The sequence below is a fragment of the Thalassophryne amazonica genome, chromosome 14, assembly GCF_902500255.1.
Source record: "Thalassophryne amazonica chromosome 14, fThaAma1.1, whole genome shotgun sequence".
In the NCBI taxonomy this organism is placed as follows: domain Eukaryota; kingdom Metazoa; phylum Chordata; class Actinopteri; order Batrachoidiformes; family Batrachoididae; genus Thalassophryne; species Thalassophryne amazonica.
The window spans coordinates 43,751,740-43,777,067 of record NC_047116.1 but is presented as its reverse complement, the minus strand read 5'-3'; the positions used below and the strand labels follow the sequence as shown (position 1 = coordinate 43,777,067).

The 25,328-nt window shown below is 39.9% G+C and overlaps 1 protein-coding gene across 1 annotated transcript in view; it reads right to left on the bottom strand.

The window, feature by feature from the left end:
• Positions 1-25,328, bottom strand: part of epha3 (eph receptor A3) — a 357,435-nt gene that overhangs the window by 90,369 nt on the left and 241,738 nt on the right. The window contains exons 7-9 of the mRNA XM_034187249.1: positions 6,887-7,049; positions 4,904-5,011; positions 198-260 (exon numbers count right to left, since the gene is read on the bottom strand). Coding sequence (XP_034043140.1) covers positions 198-260; positions 4,904-5,011; positions 6,887-7,049 — 334 coding nt within the window. The remainder of the gene's footprint in view (positions 1-197; positions 261-4,903; positions 5,012-6,886; positions 7,050-25,328) is intronic.

Sequence of the window (25,328 nt, the reverse complement as noted above, 5' to 3'; positions counted from 1 at the left end):
AGCAAATGTTGATTAGGAAGTGTGAAATCACCCTGAGACACATGTGTCTACATATGGCTTATGTAACAATCTATGTGTTGTATATTTAGACAGTGAATAGCAGAGAGAAGAAAAGACGAGACGCAATAGGCCCGCTAAAAGGAAATCAACAGAAAAAAAGAAAGGAAGGAAAAATAAAAGCAGAGTCTGGTACTTACGGTGGCCATTGCCAAAGTGTAGTCTTTTCTCATCAGGATGTTTGGATTTGCTGCGGCAACAAACCTGCCAATCCAAACATAGAAAGGTCAGAAGTAGTGCCACATTTCCCTGTAAGACTTACCCATCGGGCCAGCCTAGAGGCCGCAAAGCTCCATGTGTGTCAGTGTGCATAATCCTTGCTCTTATAAGACAAGAGAGGATCAGTAAGTCTTATAATGAGCCACAGATTTATACTCTGTCTGAGCAACACTGGCTGCCAACTTCAGCCACACACAGACGTTTCTCAGTGTCAGACTTACAGGCTTTCACACCGAATTAAAGTTCATATACGGAAAAAACAAGCAACATACGCACTAGCATTCTACCCTTTCCAGAAATATTGCAAGTTTTATTTATTATGTCATTGCTACTTGAGTATGATGTTGAAATAACATGACATTTATGCAAAGTGACCAAGATAATTGAAAGTTTGGGGAATGATCGTACACAGACTGAAGTTTAAGTCCAGCAAATTTCAAGAACCTTACTGGACCTTTGTAGGATTTATTACAATTTTTATGGGTTCTGTATTTTTGCAGGGATCTCCCTGTATGTATTTCAACATAAGAAGGGGAAAATCAACTGGAACATTTCAAAAATGTTTGTCTCAAAACAGTTTTGAAATGTTCCATGCACTGTTTCAAGTTTGCCATCAGTTACTAAAACAGTAAATACAAAAAAAAAAGATTCTTTATTTCAATTTTACTTTCCCTTTCTATTTTATATTTCTTCCCATATTTGCCCATGAAGCACATTGTGTTTCTCCCCAGGGATGGTAGCTTGTTAGCTGATGCTCACAATCCATCCAACATTCACATTCAACTATCCAAGAGGCGACAGACACGTTTGTTTCTTTTTTGATCTGTTGCATCAATGTTAAATTAATGTTGTTAATTTTCGTCACTTACAAGATGAAAGTACTGATCAATGATCAGTTATTTTTGAGTTATTGTCGACATTGATTGATGCTGAAAAAACTAATTCATGCATTTATTTCCTCTAGGCTGGACTATTGTAATTCATTATCAGGTTGTCCTAAAAGTTCCCTGAAAAGCCTTCAGTTAATTCAAAATGCTGCAGCTAGAGTACTAACAGGGACTAGAAGGAGAGAGCATATTTCACCCATATTTTCCTCTCTTCATTGGCTTCCTGTTAATTCTAGAATAGAATTTAAAATTCTTCTTCTTACTTATAAGGTTTTGAATAATCAGGTCCCATCTTATCTTAGGGACCTCATAGTACCATATCACCCCAATAGAGCACTTCGCTCTCAGACTGCAGGCTTACTTGTAGTTCCTAGGGTTTGTAAGAGTAGAATGGGAGGCAGAGCCTTCAGCTTTCAGGCTCCTCTCCTGTGGAACCAGCTCCCAATTCAGATCAGGGAGACAGACACCCTCTCTACTTTTAAGATTAGGCTTAAAACGTTCCTTTTTGCTAAAGCTTATAGTTAGGGCTGGATCAGGTGACCCTGAACCAACCCTTAGTTATGCTGCTATAGACTTAGACTGCTGGGGGGTTCCCATGATGCACTGAGTGTTTCTTTCTCTTTTTGCTCTGTATGCACCACTCTGCATTTAATCATTGGTGATTGATCTCTGCTCCTCTCCACAGCATGTCTTTTTCCTGGTTCTCTCCCTCAGCCCCAACCAGTCCCAGCAGAAGACTGCCCCTCCCTGAGCCTGGTTCTGCTGGAGGTTTCTTCCTGTTAAGAGGGAGTTTTTCCTTCCCACTGTCGCCAAGTGCTTGCTCACAGGGGGTCGTTTTGACCGTTGGGGTTTTTCCGTAATTATTGTATGGCCTTGCCTTACAATATAAAGCAGCTTGGGGCAACTGTTTGTTGTGATTTGGCGCTATATAAATAAAATTGATTTGATTTGATCTGATTTGACACAACCTGGCTGGGTTGGACTAAAGCTACAGTCACATTAGCTACAAATGAGGGTGAAAAGCATTTGGCATGTGATGGGCGTTCCCGGGGCGTGGCCAGCTTGTAGTTACTTGGCGTAACTCGGCACAATGTTTAAATAGATTATAAATGATTGGGAAACCCAACACTGTCACAATGCGCTTCCTCTGTTTGGTGCTTTAATTGAACTAAAGTTTGACAGATTTGTTTCAGTCCAATGTCTTTCACAGTGATGTTATGTATCGTTAGTTAGCATGCTAACATTGCCATAAGATCACTTTAAAAAAGCAGTAATTTTTAGATTTAGAAATATTTATTCCTTGCTAACTTTTACAAAATTTAAAAGAAAAAAAAGCGCTAAACAGATTTGCCATATTTTCCGGAGTGTAAGTCACACCACAGTATAGGTTATAATAGTGGAGTATCATACAATTTTTTTCCGGATTATCAGCTCTTTAATTTGGGTTTTTGTGCATTGATAAAGTGTAGTTTTTATTATTAGTGTATAATCTTTTATTAATAGAGTTTATTTAGATTTTTGCTTTGATTCCTGGGTCCTTTAAAATAGTCATTTTTCAAGTATACACATATACAAGGTCTGTTAGAAAAGTATCTGACCTTATTATTTTTTAAAAAACCATATGGATTTGAATCACGTGTGATTGCGTCAGACAACCTTGAACCCTCGTGCGCATGCGTGAGTTTATTCATGCCTGTCGGTTGCGTCATTCGCCTGTGAGCAGGCTTTGAGTGAGGTGTGGTCCACCCCTCTCGTCTATTTTTTATTGCGAATAAATGTCTGAACGATTTGGAGCTTTGCTGCATCAATTTTTTTTCCAGAAACTGAGAGAGACCTCCAGGTGGACACCGTTCGAAAAATTAATATGGCTTTCAGGGACGATTTTATGGGGATTAAACAGATTACGGAGTGTTACTGCCTCTTTAAGGATGGCCCACAACTGCTGAGAGCGCAGCGCGCTCCCAGCCCCCATCGTCAGGCTGACACCCTGCTGGAACAACCAGATCATTTCCAACGTGAAAGCTTTGTTGATCCGGGACCTCGTCTGACTTTCACAAAAAGGCAGAAGATGTGGAGATCCGCACTTTTTCCGGCACCTTCCACCATTACAGGAGTTTTTGTCATGGAAAGAAAAGCGGAGGGACGCGCCACGGAGCTGTTCATTACGCGGGACAAAACCACCTCGGTGTTGGTCTCTCAGGACAGCTTTCAGGTGGATTTCAGACGGATTCTGGTTGCTTTCCAGTCGTGTGAATATCCGATTGTGATTGTGCATGAGCTGGACATGCCAGAACATGTCCCGTGAGGCTTCATCATGGCATTGCTTTGCGCCGAGCGGCTGCACCGCGACACGCGGAACTCCTCCGCACGTCTGTCTTAATGTGCCGGAAAAGTGCTGATGTCCACGTCTTTTCACAATTCCTGTGCTAGTCAGATGACATACCAGATCAAGACAGCATCCAGTTTAGAAATGAACGGCACATTTCACTGTTACAGGAGTTTTTGTTATGGAAAGAGAAGCTGCTCCACCGCGTGTCGCGGTGCAGCCGCTCGGCGCAAAGCAACGGCGTGATGAAGCCTCACGGGACATGTTCTGGCATGTCCAGCTAATGCACAATCACAATCGGATATTCGCATGACTGGAAAGCAACCGGAATCCGTCTGAAATCCACCTGAAAGCTGTCCTGAGAGACCAACACCGAGGTGATTTTGTCCCGCGTAATGAACGGCTCCGTGGCGCATCCCTCCGCTTTTCTTTCCATGAAAAAAACTCCTGTAATGGTGGAATGTGCCGGAAAAAGTGCTGATGTCCACATCTTCTGCCTTTTTGTGAAAGTCAGACGAGGTCCCGGATCAACAAAGCTTTCACGTTGGAAATGATCTGGTTGTTCCAGCAGGGTGTCAGCCTGTCGATGGGAGCTGGGAGCGCGCCGCACTCTCAGCAGTTGTGGGCCGTCGTTAAAGCGGCAGTAACACCCTGTAATCTGTTTAATCCCCATAAAATCGTCCCTGAAAGCCATATTAATTTTTCGAATGGTGTCCACCTGAAGGTCTCTCACAGTTTCTGGAAAAAAATTGATGCAGCAAAGCTCCAAATCGTTCAGACATTTATTCGCAATAAAAAATAGACGAGAGGGGTGGACCACACCTCACTCAAAGCCTGCTCACAGGCAAATGACGGAACCGACAGGCATGAAAAAACTCACGCATGCGCACGAGGGTTCAAGCTTGTCTGACGCAATCACACGTGAGTCAAATCCATATGATTTTTTAAAAAAATAATGTCGGATACTTTTCTAACAGACTTCGTATATGTTGTGCTGCATAGTACAACTTGTGCAAAAAATGCAATATACAGAAGTACAGCTGTTTCAGAACATATTGCGCCATCTTGGATTATTTTGTTCGAGCAAGCAACCAATGTACATCACGCTGACGTCACGCTGCATTCACTCGGATTGGCAATGGCAGTGTCGCATAGCTCAGCATTTGCATAAAACAGACGTCTTGTCTATTTTGACCATACCTAACTGGCAGCGCCTATTGCAAATGCTGCGCTGCTACCAGCACAGGGAACATGAGACAAAAAGAAAACCTATTTTTTTCTCTGGTTATAAAAAATTGTAAGATTGACGGGTGGAACAGGATGTGATACTAATGTCTTAAAAGTACAACTTTAATCTTCATTATATCTCAGGCATCATTAAAGAGAGAACGCTGGAGGAATTGAACTGAGACAGACCTGCCAATCAGGACATAGAGCAGCACAGTCAGCAGGATGATGGCCACGGCAGCGGAAATGGCAATCAGAACAACTTGGCTGCTTTCACTGGAGATGGAGAAGGCTGCTGAGAGAGAGAGATTTCAGACAACAAATTTACTGGAACAAATGATGTGCATATATCAGTTGCCTGTCGTGCCAGTTTCAGTAACTATGGCAGTGTATATCATCAAATTATAATATTCAATTAATCAAATGTTCAGTTTTGTTAAAACTGCATTATTATTAGGAGTTAACTTTTGACAGAAAGCAGGAAATTCCATTCTCTTCCATGAAAAAGTAGCCAGTCCTAGAGGTTTATCAGTAGCGCGTGGCACCAAGGCAACATGGCAGCATGCCACTCGTGGTTGACTGTGCAGGTTTTTATCCTTTTGTTCTTCTTTCAATAAGTGCTGAACGTTTTGGGGTTGCTGAATGGCCGTTTTGCTGTATACAGTCATACCCTGTGTTGTATCAGAACAACAAAAAAGATTTCTGAGATAACAAAAAGAGAAGATGTATAACATGAGTTCTGAATGAGTGAGTGAGTGAGTGAATAAGTCCTAAATTTTGTCATGAGATGAGAGAATGAAAAATACAAATCCCTTTAACATATGTGTTTTCTGACCACTAATATGTAGACGTAGTTGAGGATGACCCAGATTCTGATGATCGTTCATATTTTGAGTAGCCCAGATATGAATAAAATGATCTTTCAGCGATATATGTGTGAACATATATTTTGTGAAAGGCAAAGGCTATACGCCCAACCGTTGGGCAAATAAATATAATGTATTACCTTATTCGCCCAACCGTTTGGGCAAATAAGTCATACATTGAACATTACATGCACAACCGTTGGGCAGATAAATATAATATCTTATCTTATTCGCCCAACCATGATCATGTATTTGACATGTTTTGTGCATCTAAACTATGTTTTTTACACCACTTTTTAAGGCTCTATTGCGGCCTATGTTTGACATTTAATGGTGCTGTCTTTAATTACTGCAAAAACACCGCAATGGATGAAAACAGACAAACTTCATAAGCATTTTGAATGGAAACCTGTTAACGACGACGATGAAACAGTTTTTGAACAAAATGCTGCTTGTTGGCTGTAAGATGGTGTTAATTTGACACAGTTCCCTGGGTGTGATGAGCCAAACAGAACCACTTTAGATCACAGCCCCTCCGTGGGCTGCGAACCCTCCCGTAGCCGGTGAGAAAATATCCGCCTTTTTTCCCCTCCCGCATTGAAACCAGAAGTGAACTTACAAGCGCGCTCATTGGTCGGATGTGGTTGGGCGTATATGCTCGCGAATTTACTTTACTGACCCAACGGTTGGGCGTATAGCCACTCTCTTTGTGAAATGATAGACAGTTTTCATGTCCTTCAACAATGAAAACATGCAACATCACATTTTTAGTTTGCAATTTCAAAACTTATGTAGCAGTGATCTCACTTAAGATTTTTATTTAATATTCTTTTTTTTTCTAAGACAGCGGCTTGCTATAAAAAGCAAATATCAATAGAAAAAAGTAAAAGAAAGAATTGTTTTCTTTGCTGTTCAATTATGTATTTTTACATGAACTTTATACATTTTCCATAAATAATGGTATGTTTATCAGAGAAAGAATAATGAGAATATACCAGGGTAAAGATAAGTAAATCTTACTAGTCAGGGGAAGAAAATAAATAAATAAATGAATGAAGTTTTTACAAAATCATTCATTTAACACTGCTAAGAAATCTGGCTATATGGGCTTCACTTATGCAACCCACTAAACCCAGAGCTTAATAAATATATATATATATATTTTTTAAGACTGGGAGAAAAAGTAATCCTTTTCATAGCATGGGTATTATTTACTATATCTTTCCATGTTTGTATTGTATTGTACTGAAAATCAACATTTCCTCAAAATAAAGTGGAATATTTCAAAGTGATGTTGAGCTTACAATCAGGGCTGGTCTCAAACTGGAAACTAAGGCTACTTGCGCCGTATCCAGCTGCAGTTCGAGCTCTGATCTGCAGCAGGTAGGCAGTGTTGGCCTTCAAACCACTTAGAGTCACGTTACATCCCCGAGCACGGAGGATGGTATAACTGGTCTCTTGCTCCTCCTGTGAGATGAGAAAAGAGAAAGAGGGCAAAATAAAGAAATACAACATCTCTGAATGTTTCTATTATTTGTTTTATCCCTGTGGTCATGAAGATAGTGGTGATGGTAGTGATGGGAAGATGCAACCTAACACTATTATGACTCAACAAAAATGTCTGCAGAAGATAAATATTACCAAATTCACAATGTATTTAGGCTAGGCTGCAATTATTGAAAATGTAAAAGGCAGCAGATCTGCATGCTGATATCATATACCGTACACAAACGTTCCACTCAGTCTCAGATTTGAACCAAACTGATGAATTATGCCATTTGTATTTTACGACTCTCCTGCTGATCGCTGCTGATAAAACAACATGAGGATTTACACACGGGTCTGCATTCAGCCCATTGTTTCCAGATGTTGAGTGAAGATGAGAGGGCAGGAAGAAGACGAAGAAAAGAACAAAAACAGTTTTTTTTTTCCAAGACTTCAAATCTTACTGGACTTATTACCAATGTTATTTTTTGAAAATTTATCTGAGGGGGACATAATGCAGCACAATACTAAAATGCATGATGTAATCTATACAAAAAAGGTTTTGCATTTATGATCAAATAGCATCTTCTGCTGTGCATGCTGCTTTTTATACTTTGTCATTTTCAATACAAAGTAACTGTGAGAATGAAAGTACACAATAAATCTTAAGCACTCTGTTATGGTGACCACATGTTCATTCTAGAGAGGAACAGGTGAATAATTAAAGAACAAGCCCATACACATCAGTACTGGGTCACTTATAAGCATATTATTATAAGACTGTGTTTCCCAAACAATCTCACGACAAGTCCGTGATTGCGTCATATTGTAGTAAGTCATATTGTTGTAAGTGATTTAAACTGTTACTTTGTAATACCATGTATCATGATAATTATTTTGTGTTGTTGTCACAAACTTTTTTTGGGGGGGGTGGCATTGGAGTTAGTATTTTATGGAGCGGTGAAAGTTGACAAACAAAGTGAATTTTGGGTTTTTTCAGGATTTGTAAAAGGTAGCAAAACACTTTGCAAAGAATGTTTAGGGGTGCAAACAGTATTTATTGTCGCAAATAAATTTTGAACATGTTCAAAATTTCTTAGCAGATAACTAACATAATATTCAGGAAAAAGCTATGGTGAAAATGATTCATCTTTATTCAGCTTTTACTGAGTCTATCAAGAATGTGTGAAATTTTGACTCACTGGGTGTAATGTTGAGAAATGTTGGTTTCTCAGAATGCAAAGAATGAAGAACCACGCCCTGCTTTTTCTGGGTCAGGCTCAAAACGTGTCCATGGCCCCTTGTGCATAACATTTTTCTCCTAAAACTTTTGCAAAATGCTGTATTTTCTCTCTGCAATTTATTCTGCAGTCAAACCTGTTTCATCAGTTATCTCCAGATTGTATTTTTTTTTCCTTATGAATGTCATCTGTTGATTTTAAATTATTATTTCAGCATAAATACTGTGCAACCATTTTAACATCAGCATTCTCAAGCCTGAGGTTAAATCTCAACAGCAGCCCATTAGGGATGATTTTAACAATCCTGAACGTATGAGCGGCATGCTTTGTAACTGTGCCAAGTTCATAAAAAAATCATCCAGAGCTGAACAGTGTCCCAGCTTAGTCAAATCCCCATTTTATAGACCTGGTTATTAACAGGCACAGATTGGTACAGGCAGCAGTGCAAAGGCACAACCAGCATCCAAAAATACTTCACTCACATTACTGGAGTGGATCAGTGTTTTATGGAGCACAAAGCTTTTTAAACTTGTGTGTGACTGAGGAGTGTAACCGATACGGCCGACCTGCACCGGGAGAACTCTTCATCATTACTACAAATCTCCTCACAGCTCGTCAGCGTTCAGCACAGGATGAAAATTGCACACATGTCTGGGTGCAAAGCACCTTTGGGTGCATGTGTGTGGGAATCAGACACCCCTCTGCATGTAGCAACCCCGACGGGGACGGGCCACTTGTATGAATGCAACATAGCCTCTTTGCCTCATTCGGCTTTGACAAGCTAAACAAAGCTGGAGCAAATTATATCGTGTATAGCGCCCACAGACAGAGACCCCAAAACAGGAGATGATCTGTACGACTCTTGTAAATACAGTGTTTCATTTGGCATTCCTTCCATCTAAGACTAAATAAACAGCCTAAATTAAAAGGGGATTGGAAGCCCTCACTCTCTGGAGATGACATTGATAAAACAATCAGAACAGTGTGTTCTGACAAAATCAGTTTTTACAAAGTGGCCTGGGAAATGGCTTATCAATTGCACAGTGCCCTGTCGCCGGTTAAAGCGATGTGAGCATTGTACAGTTCATGTGGGATTTCCACAGATGAAACCTTTCTCAACTTGTGGAAAGCTTTCCATCTGGGAATTCCCAGGAATATCGGCAAACATTCCAAATGACTTTCCATATAAAGGCAGGACCGTGGATAGACTGTACACATACTGGACAAACCCACTGTGATGTCACCCATAGGTTTTCTGAAGAGCGGGTTTGAAACTCAAATGTGGTGGCCATCTCCGCCACTAAAAAAAACAATGCAAATATTATACACAAAACAAAATAAAAATAAATTATCTGGATTGAGTTGTAATGCTGCTGTACTGTGCCCCCCACCCAACAACTCTTCCAATGAGCCACAACAAGAAGCATTTTTTCTCAAAGTTGAATATCCTCATTAAAAGCAGCTTGCATATTTATTTTAAATTATGTGATTCCACCATGAGATTAATTACTGCGAGTAATACAAGTACCATTATTTGAGGCAGCATTCAAATACCCAGTACTACCCTATGTCAGTGAAGGTAAGCGAAGGTAATTTACCATGAAGCGTCACAGCTGCTAGAATTCCTCACTTGCTGTCCTTGCTTGAATTTCATAGTGGAGACCCGAGTATTGATGTGGAACCGCTCATATGTGTCATTGTGGACTTGTAATGTTTAATGACATATGGCAGTGGTCACCACACTCATCTACCACAATGGACAATTAGAAAAATCGAAATGTTTTTTTTTTTTTTTAGAGTTTATCTGATAGACTGATAGAGACCAGATGAGAAAAGGCATGTAACAAAGTTGATCCAGCCTGAAAATCATATAGTATATGGAGACAGTATGCAGTAGCCATTTTAACTCCTTAACCACTAGGGCACCAATATATAATATATATAATAATATATATATATAATAATTTTGATGATCTATAGTGCAAAGTCTAGATCACTATAGAACTCTTCTTTGCTATTTACACAATGCATGACCTGTGGGCAAAATAAGACACAAGGGTACAAAGAAGTTACAGTTTGTGTCTTAATTAGGAATGTAATTAAATTATAGACTGTATATGCTGAATATACCTTCTGTAATGTGTTGTGAGCAGAATGGAGCTCAAACACACCCCATGTCAGAGTTCCCAAACACGCTAAAGCTAACCTGGTTTGGGTGTTGTATTAATACATATTTTTGTGTATTGGGCAGTGGTTTCATGATGGGTGACTTGAGCGAGGATATTAAACATTATGACTGGCTTAAACCTTCAGGAACACTGTAAGCAACATCACCAAGCTGCCTTCTATCGATGGCAGGAGATTTACATACCGCTACAATTTGCTCATGACAGCAGCCTCTGCCAAAGACATTCTGCTGATGACCACAAACTGATGAAATCATGAACTAACTTGATTCTTGCCTGAGTATTACTGGTATAACTGCAAGATTTTCAATTTCCACATTTATTTTAGCCTGAATTAAATTAAGATCCAGTTGCACATGAACCTGGCACATTGCTCCTTCGATAATGGACTCAAGTTAAAGGTTTTCTGCTGAGGAAACATCTGCCTGCCACATATCAAAGTGCACAAACATATCACTTATGGGAGCGGCCACCTAAGCTCGTGAGGCAAAGCAGTTGAGGGCCTTCTTACTGCACAAGCTCTCTGCTCACCCAATCTACTCCATATCCTATCAGGTGCACCCCAGCTCAAACCCCCTCACCCACTGCTCTTGGGCCATCCAATAGCCAGTCCTGTCTTGGTGCTCACTGCAAACAAACCACTCTACCGTACAGGCCTGATTGGTGGATTGCTGCAGAGATGGTTGTATGTCTGGAAGGTTCTCCTGTCTCCACAGAGGAATGCTGGGGATCTGACAGAGTGACAATCAGGTTCTTTCTCACCTCCCTGACTAAGGACCTTCTCCCCTGATCGCTCAGTTTAGACGGGCGGCCAGCTCTAGGAAGAGTCCTGGTGAGTCCAAACTTCTTCAATTTATGGGTGATGATGGAGGCCACTGTGCTCATTGGGACCTTCAAAGCAGCAGAAATGTTTCTGTACCCTTCCCCAGATTTGTGCCTCGAGACAGTCCTGTGTTGGAGGTCTACAGACAATTCCTTTGACTTCATGCTTGGTTTGTGCTCTGACATGCACTGTTAACCTTGGGACCTTATATGTAGACAAGTGTGTGCCTTTCCAAATCATGTCCAATCAACTGAATTTACCTCAGGTGGACTCCAATTAAGCTGTAGAAACATCTAATGGCCCCTTCACACATAACACAAAGTTGGGTGAAAAAAGCAGAAACCATCCAAAAAAATGAGAAAAAAAAAATAAATAAAAGAATTGGCAAGCCACAAAAATTCCAGCTGCTGTAGGGAGGGACACACAGTCGGACAGGTGTGAATGATCCCGTGGCGACTGTTCCATGCACGCTTGTGTGCATGCGCACAAACACATTGCGAGCACGTTAGAGGTTTGAGGCCACATCGTGCTCACACAGCAGCAGAAGGAATTAGATGTGCAAATGTACATAAATCAATGAAAATGTCTAAGCACAAATTAATGAGAGAGCACAGAACATTATAAGAACAATTAATCTACTGTTTAAATGTAAGACAATCTGGTAATGATTCTGTTCTCACTGTATTAAATAAAGAAAAAGTATAAAATACAAAAAAAATAGTTACTGTGACTGTTTCTGCAATCTGGCAAAACAATTTCCTTTGGCATTAATAAAGTTTCCCTTATTATACTTATGATGGGTTATTGATGCCCGATGGCGTGACAGTCTGTGTTGGAAAAGACGGATCAAATGGATTCTATTTTGTCTGCTAAAATATTTAGTTCCTGGTATAAAGAGCAGACAATACAAGAATTAATGTCTCTCTGTGCCCAGCTGTCCAGCACGCGGTGCACTGAAGGACACCGCATCATGTGGACTCTCACTCACTTGGTGGATGTGATATTTGGATCGTCAGGTGAGCGCTCATATGATCAGATGGATATATTCACATGGACCAGTCTGGCTGATTGTGTCTGCAGTGTGCAGTGAAGTGCTGCTGAAGGGGTTATGTGTTTTTATTGCTTACCACCTCAGGAAAGCATGCCGATACTCCACTGCGGAGTGTTCAAAGGTGGTGTTCTACATGGCAACATATATGTTCTCCAGCTGTTAGCACCAACAATACGGTGCTGAACTGCTGCTGAACTGGCTTTGCCCCCCAGAAGCTAAAGGATTTTAGACATGCTAATGATCCCCAGAAGCGTTTACTGAAAAATCAGTCTAAATGACATGGTGAGCTGCTGAAGAGCTTCACTCGTTCATGTCAACAAAATATACACACAAACACACCACCACCATGCTGCAAAATATACATATTAATATTAATAAAAATGCATGATGTGAACACTACTTTGTCACACAACAAAATGTACTGCAGGTTAATATTAAAGAAAAATATATCATGTGTCAACACTCAACACCAGGCTTGACCTGTAGAATTATGTATCACGGGATGGTAACTAACATGTTCACTTCTGTGCATTCAGACCAGCTGGAGTCATGACTAAAGTGCTACTAAGTTACATGATAATAAACACTGTGTACATCTTAGATTTAAAGTGCTGTAAATACAAAAGGGAAAAATACAAATCTGGACAAGTTGAGAGTCAGGCTTATGTTACAGATTTCAACACTTCCCTGTTAAAAGCATGTTTTCTTTTCATCTCTTTTTGACTGTTTGTGTTCTGTTACATATTGTTTACATGTGTATGCAACTGTATCTACAGGCCTCCTTCTGTGTCATAAGTGAGTCACTGTGTGGTCTTGGGAAGTTTGTGCTCCACCTGCCCTCAGCAACAGCCTGCATTAGACACGAAGCCATCTCTGTGATGGATAAAGCCCAGAGCAATGGTGTGGTTTCTCTATTGCATGTCAGTTTGCTCTTCTCTATGCAGGAATGAAAACCCTGTTATATATTTATACTCACTGCAGAGGATCATCCAGGAACTTGCGTGTCTGTGATTATCCTTCTGCTAGTGTCTTTCCTAAGTGCTTATAGGCCATCTGATCAATGCAAGGTCATGTTTCTAATGCATTTGTGGTTTTTGGCACAATTGAAACCACTAGTTAGGTCTGACCCAGTGCAAGTCATTAACCTGGTTCACACTCAAAATGCAGTTGTAAAATACACTTTTTTTCAAAACACTACATACAATTCTCTTCATGAAGAAAATCTCTTGTTTTCACAAGGAACACACTATTATTCAAAATTCTAAAGTTAATTACCCTACTATATGCACACTGACTCATCACATGGGCAAGCACCTGCCACACAGTTTTATAATCAACAATCAGCGCTCTAGCATAAAGGGCAACAGGTGAGTTCCTCTATTTTGGAGCAATGGGTGCAAACATTGGAAACAGCCAGAGCCAGAGGAGTTAGAGTAAGAGTAAGAGGAAGAGGACAGGGAGGATAAAGAAGACCAAGGACCGTAATCTCTGACGAGATCCCAGCCACTTTGGTTGACCATGTGGTCAACATTGTCTAACAATGAGGGAGGCTGGGCAAAGAGAACAGTTAAATTTGATCAGGTACACTGTAGCACCCATCATGTGAAGTTTCCGAAATGAGAACAGGTAAGGGCCCCTTCCCACATAACACAATTGAAATCGACCGGCACATGAAGGAGGAATCGCATGCCACTCATGAAAAACTGGTGCCACCTTGAACACCTCATACAGCTGTCACCACAACCATTTGCACACACCAGCGGCCGAATGACAACGAGTGCCCATTCGATACCCTCTCGACAGGTGTTGGCCAGAGTCCAGGTGCCACCCACATCCAACACCACTCGTGGGGCACTTACAAAAGGTGGGGCCATTTGCGTTGCCAGCATGAGAGTAGAGAAGAGCTGACCACTTTTGACATGTGTGAATGGCAGCAGATTTTCTAAGTACCCCAGGAGTGTGTCGTTACTAAGCATCACGCATGTCACGCAAGCCCCCCAACACATGTGGCATGCAAGTGTGACACCACTCCCCCCCGCAACACAGTTGTCCTGAGGAGTGTGTCACCCCCATGTCATGATTGAACATTGTCAGGTGTTGCTGACATGGCTGCAGTGTGGTCACTGTCCAGCACAGCACACATCTGGACATCTATAATGTCCTGTTGGGACCGCTGACCACTGTGTACTCATAACTCAGCTGGAGGACATATGTCGTGCCATGAACAACAAGAACACCACGCCAGTAACGCACATGTGTGGGCGTGCTCTCATGCTCTCGTCAGTTTCAACTGAAAGCCGCTCAGTGCACATGATGTGTTAAATTAATAACACAGAGAACACAGCCAGGACAAGCATATAAATAAATACTACAATAACTACATACATAGTTACATAACAAATACATAAAATCAATAATCACAGAACAAAGAAAACAGAGTGGCACTTTGTTCTGTGAGCTGATCTAAAAGGTGGGTATGTTGCTGTGAGCAGCAGCTGTTAGGATCTGTAAACCTGCAAGTCACAGCTGGAGAACATGTACCATGTTACGACAGACTTCACATTACAACACTCCACCATGATGCACGTGTGTCGGCATGCTGTCCTCACATGGAAATACATAAAAATACATTTCGCCTTTGCAATGGGCTAGAGCAGTGCACATGCACACTGGCAGGCTGTGCCATGTGAAAAGGACCGTCTGATCATGTGTACACTTAGCTGGCTATCTGAATGTCATGCCACCCACGTCAGATATGGTCCATATAACAGAGTGTCCTTCAGCGTGTCGCTCGCTGGACACGCGGGGCCATCAGATGTGGACATGATAAGAGCACAGTGCTTCATTCATGTAATTTCATGAATGTATGTCTATGACCATGGGTCATATACAGAGGAACAGAAGATCATACTTGTATTGTCCACTCGATGACGGGATTAAATATTAGAAATTGCTGTCTTTTTGTTTTGTTTTGTTTTTTTTGTTTGTTTTTTGGTGTGTCCCCACAGCAGCAGCATGATGTGTTGTCAAACGTTCCAGGTGCTTGCACTGTGTTCATGCGCACATATGAGCATGCACGTAACCGTTGCAGTGGTATTGTGCACGCCTGTCCGACCGTGTGTCCCTTCTGACAGCATGTGGGATGTTTCACGGTTCCCCATTTTGCTTGCTGTTCGCGGTTTTTCAACCGGGTTCTGCTTCTTTCGCCCTGTTGTGTGTTATGTGTGAAGGGGCCCTAAGAAATCTACTCTCACTAGAACATTGTAGTACTGCATATCAATACAGTACTCAATGAGTACAGTAGTACAGTGTTGCCTGTAGACTGTTCTGTCAGTAAAAATAAAGCATGTTTGAAGGGTTTTGCCCATTGCATGTGTGTGTTTTTTGGTTTGTGTGTATGTAGAGAGTATGAGGCATGCTTTCATAAAATGTGTGTAGGCAATTGAGAAAAACTGTAATAGCTGAACACAGTTTAGGAAGCAAGTTGTTTCTGCCTACTATTAAACAGATTAGGGACCCACTGTTGGCATTCAAATAAACTGTGATGTGGAAAATACAGTGACAAACTCAATCTGCCAGTGATTAAATTTGTGTCTACGGCTAATTTCACCATCAAATGTCACTATTGGTGCTGTAAACCAATGAAATTTGTTCAACACTAATTTCCCCTCACAGAGATGCCACCCCACAAATGTGCTTACTGTCTACCATAAAACCCATCTCCATTAAGGCGTGCAGAGAGAGAAGAATGGGGCAAAAGGTAGAAAGAGAAATCTGAAGGAAAAGTCTAGGATTTTACAAGGCAGGCTCTATTTCCAGATGTTTGGGTGGGATATTTTTTTTCACTCTGGACCAAAATAAAATTATTGGCACATTGTTGATTTACGCAAACATGGTCACAGGCTATCCAGCTCCTTATTGTAATGGCACAGGCAATCAGAATCGCTTCAAGTACACCACTTCTTGTCACCTTGTCAGGCAAAAACGTCATTAGAAGTGTCTAGGAGTATGGAGAGGTAAACGTGTGCATGTGTGCCTCACTATACAACATATTCTCATGAAGTGTTTTCATATAAATATATAAAAGAAAAGTTAAGCATGATATTTCATGCATAATTCTATGAATTTTCCTGTGCATTCAAAACATGCCTTTATCAATCAAAAACATGCATTAGTGTTAGAATAAAAATAATAATAAGAGGAATATCCACATTCCTTCACTCACATGACAGCATCGTGACTGATGATTACATGGGATGTGAACACATTTTGGGGTATTATGTTTTGTATGTTTTGCCCCAAATGATTTGTAAGGATAATCTGCATTACATGCAAGGAAACATAAAAAAAAAAAACTTGATAATGCAGCTAGATGCATTAGTTTTGCAGCTGTGCTGCTGACAGGTGATTAACAGCTGACTGTCAATGAGGGACTGGATCTTACAGAAATCAATAATGCACCAATTTCATTTTAATTTCAAAAGTACCGGTGATTTATTGTGATCATTTTCATATTACTGTTCGTAGTCTGATAGAAATGTTTTGTTTTCAATATTGACACAGTATAAATGGGTTAGGGCATTTAAAAGCTAGATAGCTTCAGCATTGACCTTTTTCACTCAGCTCCATGTTTTTTCAGTATATTCAGTATTTTATGTATTTTCCTTTTTGTTTGAGTTTATTTATTCATTTAAATAAATCAAATCAAAATCAAATTTGGGTCCAAAATTAAAAGATACCCCCTAAAATGTCTATAAATGGAGCCTATACTGTAAATTTACAGTGTTCGCCTTTAGGGGCACAAAGAAGGAAGGGATGAGGGAAGGAAAAGCAATGGAAATGGGAAAACTGGAAAAAAAAATAGAAATATTATTCTGCAATGCCTGATGCCCAATAGAGTCCTTGACACTGGTGTCAGAAAACCCCACTACAGGTTTCAGAAAGAAAAATGTAATAAATGGAGTAAAAAATATATCTAAATAAAAATAACTATAACTAATATTGGCAATGACAAATACAGCAGACCTGCTGCCCATCTGATATCTAGGAAAAGGTTCAGGTAAAGTTTGTCCAGATTTTATCCAGAGTTCTTTCGAATGGGAGTATGGCAGCCCATGTTTATTAGCTATTTGCTTTATCTCCGTTTCCATTTTAATTTATTTATTTATCATTTTTTGTGCATTTGTGGTCACAATTCGTGGCCTACTACATTTCCTCAATTCCATGATGCTAACACTAGCATGCTGGGAAACTGAGTCATGTTGTTTTGTTGCTGAATTTTAAGCCAAATGGATCATAAACCTAAATGGGTTCCAGATAAAGGAAATTTTGTTCATATTGGCTGTATAAGACCGTAAATCATATATTTAAATACTAAGGAACAGCATTACAGAAGAGCTGAAGAATATCCTCTTATTTTTACTTAAAAAGTAATTTAAAAAAAAGGGACTAGAAGATTAAATAACAATGACCTGTAAAAAGGTCATCTTTGCAGTTTGAATTTTATCTACCCACATGTATTATGTGAAATAAAAAAAAGAGTAGAAAAACTCTGCTGTGAATAACAACTACAGCTTTATGATGGAGTGTCACTCAAAGGCACATACGATTGAAACTGCTAAGTGTTATGTTTTCTGAACCAACCTTCTCGTAGTATTTGATCTCATAGTCGAGAATGATGCCGTTGGGTCTCTCTGGCTCCAGCCAAGACAAGAAAACGCTATTTCGAGATGTTTTCTCCTTTCTGATCACGGTTACTTGAGAGGGAGCTGAGTGAGAGACAAAGATGGAGAGAAAGAGAGAGAGAGAGAGTGAGTTCCTTCATAGTGAGGTTCAGTGGAAGTTCAGTTCCCGACGTTGCATCCTGGCAATTGTGTATGGTTCCTGTTAGCCTAATTCAGTTTGTGGCCTATTGGGACAGCATTACGGCTGTGGCCTAGGGAGGTAAAGCAGGATAGTGTTGTACACTTATTCACACAAAACAATACACACAGATCTGCACATCACAAATGCATACAGCACTCACGTCAGATCAGAAATACAATGCTCTATCTGATTAAAGGAGCAATGCATCCAGTTATTGCCAGTACAAATAAATCATTTATAATCAGTTTATATTTGACTTATATTCTGATTTCCATATTGATAGAATAAAGAGAGTCAGTGAATTATCAGAACACACTTTGGCATTTCATTGCGTTGTTCAAATAAATTAATTAAATTAAATTAACAAAACCTTACCCATTACTATTGTAACCACAGAGACATAAACAAACTCGAGAGTGGACATGGTGTTGGCTGGTTATGAGAGAACATCACCAAAATAAACCCATATCTCAATCTTAAAGCATAACATAAACCGTTTTCACGACAACAGTTAATAACTGTTCAATAACAATTCATCACAAACACTTTTTGCTTACATATATTACATGTAATATATGATTACAAAATGGCAAAATTGGTGGGTAAAGTGGGATAAAATAATAATAATAATTTTATAATAAAATTCAACCCAAATGGCAAAATGGTAAATGGACTGCATTTATATAGAGCTTTTCCAGCTACATCAAATGTTCAAAGCACTTTACAATAATGCCTCACATTCATCCCGATGTGAGGGTGCTGCCATACAAGGTATTCACCACACACCGGGAGCAACTAGACAATTAAGAACCTTGAAACCCCACCCCTTTCCTTCTCTTCATTATGGAAATAAATTCAAACTAGAGGACTGTGCTCGTAGAGTGCAAACCTCTGCCAACACTAGTTTGTAATTCAACAAGTTTTTACCTTGAAAAAAAAATGTCAAGGTCAAAGTCCTGTTCGAAATGACTTTTCATAAGATAAAATATAATACAAAGTGTAGATCAAAAGGGCTTTTCAATGTTAGATCTACAATACGGATCCGATGCGGATGAAAGTTTGTCTAGTCATTGGGAGTGCCAATTTGCACCTCATTGTCACAAATGAGAATGATTGAGGCATTTTGATTGAGATACAATGCAAAATGCAAACTAAGTAAATGGGTTTTTCAATATTAGATTCAAATGGCCACAAAATCCACAATCCAGATTAGATTGGATCAAACTTTGTCAGGCTTGTCACTTTCAAATATGACAGTGAGTGGGGCATGTTTGATTAAGATAGAATGTGAAATATACATTAAATGGGATTTTCATTGTTAAATTTAAGTGGGCACAAAAAATTTAATCTGGATCAGCTCTGGATCAAACTTTGTCAGTCGATCAAGGATGCAATCCTACATACCTCTTTCAAATATGAAAGAAATTTGATCTTTTTTGACAAAGTTATGGGATGGCGACCAAGTGGTTAATGCGATTGGTTTCAGTTCAGAAGGTTCCAGGTTCAAATCCCACCCCTGCCACATTTCTCCGTGTAATGTGGTGTTGCGTCAGGAAGGGCATCCGGCGTAAAACCTGTGCCAATTCAACATGCAGATCCACCTTGGATTTGCTGTGGCGACCCCAAGTGCAAAAACAAGGGAGCAGCCGAAGGGACTTACTTACTTATGAATTTTTGAAAATTAATTCATTGTTAAAGGATAGGGATTTTTCCACTGTTCCAAGATTTTTCCTGACTTTGACCTTTGACCTGTGACCTTGAAAGTTGAATCAGTTCTTGCCTATCAGGATATGAATCTTCAGCAAAAATTTCAAAAGGATACATGAAAAATTGTGGGCTCCAGGCTGTTCACAAACAACAAACAGACAGACAAACAAACAAACAAAAATTTGGATTGGCAGTTTCATAGCAACTATATCACAAGTGAAGCTCCTCTCATGCAGAAGGCATGTTCCTCTGTTTTATCACATTTTATCAACTTTGTTTTCTTCTATTTTATCATGGATTTGGAGTTTCTGAACAATGTGGTGCTTCCCAGCCTGTCCCACAGATGGCCTGTACCTGAAAAGTTAGTGGCATGTAAGAGGAGGCTGCACAAGGAGTGTAGTTGAGTGGTGAGTGTTTTGGACATGTTCAAAACACTCACCACAGCCTGGAAAGTCCTAGCAACCATGTGGTGTTTTGTGATGTTTGTTGGTAATGGTGATGTGTGTGTAAGGGATATTGGAGAGTTCGTTGGCTATACATGTCTCTAAATGGCACACTCACACACACACACACACACACACACACACACACACACACACACACACACACACACACACACACACACACACACACACACACACACACACACACACACACACACACAGCTTCCACATGAGAGAGACCTGAATGAAGCGTGTTCCGGGTAAGTTAGAAGATATTTTATTTTACATAGTAACGCACAGACATATTCAACTGTCTGCAGTTCTTGACAATAACTGATTGGGAAGCAGATATTTTCTTTCAATTTTTTTGGACAGATTTCTGAAGCAAATGCAAATTATTATTATTATTTTTTTTTTAACTGAAATGCACTGGTGTGTCTATAACTAATGTGTGTTTGTGTGAGTGTACATATGCAGAGACTGAATGTTTGACACTCAGAAGTGACAGATCAGAGGTTTATGCAAATGGAATATGATACAGACCCTTTTTGTTGACTAATTAGTTAGCCATAACACAAAACAATTGATGTTACGTCACTGATTACTTATAGGTTCAATTATTCCATTAATGTCAAGTTAGACAATTTAAATATTCTGTTTTTTGTTTTTTTGCTTGTTTGTTTTTTCACTAAGAGTTGCTTATTATCACAGAATGGTGGCCAGAAATAATGTGGAAAATATAGCAGCTAGCGGCGATTACGAGGTCCAATCAGGTGGCTCTCTGGCATAGCAGATGTACTAGCAACCAATTCAATTCCAGGTATGTTATTCAGGCTAAATGTCTGCATCCTTGGACAAGACTCTTTATCTGCATTGGCCAAATCCACCCAGTTGTAAATTGGTACCAGCTTTAGCCTCTGTTGGACTGGCCTCCTATTCAGAGAGAGTTGTAGATGCTGATCTGCTTCACACTACGGTATCCGGGCATAAGGGTTGGTCCAATGTCCCTTTGGGCTTGTATCTGACTTACACAAATGAGATTGTTGTGTGTTGGGGGGTGTGGCTGGATGTTTTGGTGTTCTTTTCTTTTCTTTGCTCTTCAGGTGGCATGAGAACTGATTTGTCTGTGGAGAAGGTGCTGGCTGAAGAGTCCTCACCCTCATCAACATCATGTGTAGCACCTGTGACTGGTGCTCACATGCAACCTTAAAGACTTTCAGCTGAAGCAGATAATTGGATGGCGTTCTGCATTTAAGTCATGTGTGACTCAAGCAGAACTGCCGGGAACTCGACCTTGTGATGTCCGTTTGTGAGACGCTGAGGACCGCGCCTGGGTTTGACACATCGAGCCCGTGAAGCAAGGAAGGGTGAGGACACTTGCTGTCAGCACACATTAAAGGTGATTAAGTGTTCGACTAATTGTTGATAGTAACTTGGTGTTTTGTTACGCAGTATACTGGAATTGTGATGAGAATTGTGCAGTTTGCTTCTCACTGCTGTGGCGTGCAGGATAAGTGATCCTCCACTTGTTGTGAGAAGCTGCTCATTTGCATAAAGTTAAAAAATACAGACCTGAATGTGTTGCTGATAGCGTGTGTCTTTTGAAAGATATTGTTGTAACTGCTGACTTACCTCACATCTTCTTTGCTTCACAGAGAGTCAGTTTGTCGTGTCCACCTGGGGGGTGTTTGTCTGGTGGTAGTGGGTCCAGGAACGCCGGGCTTCTATCCTTTTGGGCGCTTAAGAGCGTGCCAACAGTCACTCCACCAGAAGGACGTTCTTTTAGTTTTGTACACATTATTATGCACAGGTGAAAAATAAATTGTTTCTGTTGTTGGAACCGCTTTCTGGTTATTTTTAGTGCTGGATTCTGTCTGACGCAGGTCCGCTCCTCAACTCGCGTCGACACATAACAGAGATTGGCTTGTACAAATAATGTATCTCAATAACAAAGTGAAAGCCTAAAAGTGATTTGTAGGAGATGGAAATTGCAGGCATTTTGCAGCACGATGATATGGAGAAGCAGCACATGAGATAAGCAGGAAGTAGGACAGGCATGTATCAGCATGTACAGAGCATCCATCCATTCATTTACTGAACCAGCTTATTCCAGTTCAGGGTCATGGGGGAGGTGTTGGAGCCTATCCCAATGGTCACTGGGCAAGAGGTGAGGTACAGCCTTGAAAGGCTGCCAATCTATTGATGTGCCGTGGTAGAGATAACAGGGAAAATATGCGTATTTACTGTTGGATGTAGTATGTTATGTGACTGAGCATCTTAACTTGACAGTAGTTGACTACCTGACCTTCCTTTGCTTACAGGTTCATGTGATTTCATTATTGCAAAGTTTATTATTTAACAGATGTGTTCCAAGAATATGTCCATCATGTCAATGGTGATACACCAAAGGCCATTTTTATTGATATATTGTTTCAGTCATTCCCCAGTACAGTTACGCCTCAGAGTGACAGCAAATTAAGTGCCTGGCTTGCAGAAAGAAAAGGAGGCGATGAACTTAAAACTGCCTCCAAGCGGCCCAGACATAGTAAATCATTACCACTATAAACCACTGAGCCAATAAAAAGCACAGCCTCACCCTGCTATCAGAACCAGAGGGAGGGGAGGAGCATGGAGTTTAGAAACAGATTCTCCCCATCTGGATTCATTATGGTAGAAAAAATAACTTCCCGTGGAAATACACTCAAGTATAGAAGCACACACTCCCCAGCTATATAATCGCAATCAAGAAAGGCTCGAACATTTCAAAGACAAACATGTTTTTTCCTGTGGTCTAATAAAATTAAAAGTCGATGCCTCAGATGCCGGACTGGCCCCTGGAGCTGCCTGGCAATTAGAGAGAAGTGAAAAAGGGAAATGAGAAGGGGAGTGAAGCAGGAGTGATGGAAGGAGGGATGTGTTGAATGGCTACACAGATTGGGACCACGTGAAGTCCTCAAGGCAAGGCAATGCATGGGTAAAGAATGGTGAGGAACAGGAGAGAACCAGTCCTCAAGAATTAAAGCAGGGACAAAGAGAGAAGTATTGAGAAGGATTATAGGTCTTAAAAATCCACTCGAGACAAATGTAGGGCAACAGTAGTACTCTTGGTGGCAATCCCTACAAATATTATGAGAGTTACTCAACTTGTCCATGAGCCAAGCAGGCTTTTGGTACAACCTATAGTGGTTTAACAGTTCTTACAATCCAGACTCAGTAAACCATAGTCTGCACAAAAATGTATAATAACTATCCCAGAGTGGTAGACATAGCCAGATGGGGTCAATATATAACATGTGTTCAAATTATTAAAATGTTACAATCACATTGGAAAATATGCCACAGTATTTTCCCTATCACAAAGATTCCAAAAAGGTATAATTTGGCCTATCTGTGACTTGTGGTTATGGAGTTACAGGGAAAAAACAACAAAAATAACAATGGCTATTGTTACTTTGTACAGGGGAAAAAGTTGAAGTTGCTCCACTTTTGGGAAAATGTGATACAAAATGTTAGTTGAGCTAGTAGAAATTTGAAAAGGAATAGTTTGCATTTTGCAATGTGTTTCGTTATCATATTACATGATAATGTCATAGAATTCAAATCCAATGGCTGTTGATCTTATTTCACCATTTATTTCGAGACAAAGCATTCATAACAATCAAAACTATTCCCTTTTTTTATCCTATTTGCTCAACCAATAATATGCATCTCCTTTTACGAAAACTGGACCAAGTAAAATTTTTGACCCCTGCACAAATAGAAATGAGCTTGCCCAAAATATGAGCTGTTTTTACCCCATAACTAAATAACTTTGAAACACATATGGTCTAAACTACAATATACCTTTTTAGAATGCCTATGATCAGACAAATAATTTGTTTTGTTTTTTTTCAATCTGAGTGGAGCATTTTAAAATGTTGGCCCCTTCATTCAGTCACACGACTGGACTGTACCAACACTGAAAAAAATACTATTTAGATCAACTTAAAAAAAAAATGATGTAATTTGTTACAGCTATTTTTTTTAGTTTTTCACAATGTATATTTATGATTTGGTAAAGTGATTCCAGCAGATTTAAACTGGAAACCACAATTTTCCATGACACCAATGTAAATAAGTACTTTGAATGAAGTGCACTGATGTTTCACTTTTTTCACTACCACTTTGAAAAATTATCATACTTTTTTATGTAGGCTTTGGTATACTGAGGCTGGAAAGGTTTAATCACTTTAGTTGGTAGTGATTGGGTCAACATTGTCTGCAGGACTAAACATACTGTACAATATACAGCAAGCCATAATTTATTAGTCCCTCAATTTAAATGTACTATATGTTTGTATGATACTTGTATGCAATTTTGGAGACAATAGCAACATACATAAGATACATTTTTAACTTACAATTTTTACTGATAATATCTTTAGAAGATTAATCATCTGAAATTCCTAAACTAACTTTTTGATAAGTGAAGTGACTGGTAGAATTTAAACACTTCTCCATCAGTTACACAGAGACATATTTAAATTTTCACTGTCAAAAACAGATTCCAAGGCTAACAGATCTGTGTGTATGTAAAACATGTGGTTTTTCTTCCAAACAAAGCATGCTAACTCTAACAGCAGCTCAGATTGATGAATGTTAGCCTACATTCAATGAGAATAGTTATCATAGCTGTAACACTACACGAAGGGTGAAGGAGGTGAGAGGAGAGGAGCCACCTGACAGCACCTTCACAGCACGGGTAGGATGCAGTGCTCCTTCCCAGGCAAACACTTAATCCTAATTTTAACAGCTTTGGCATCTATAAGTGTGTCAGAGAAAGTGTGCGGAAGGTTGGTGCTGCTGCTCTGACATTGCTAATCCCTGTAAACTCTCAAAGATTTGATGGAGAGTGTGCAGCTGCAAGCTGAGATACTTTCAGAGAGAGAGAGAGAGAGAGAGAGAG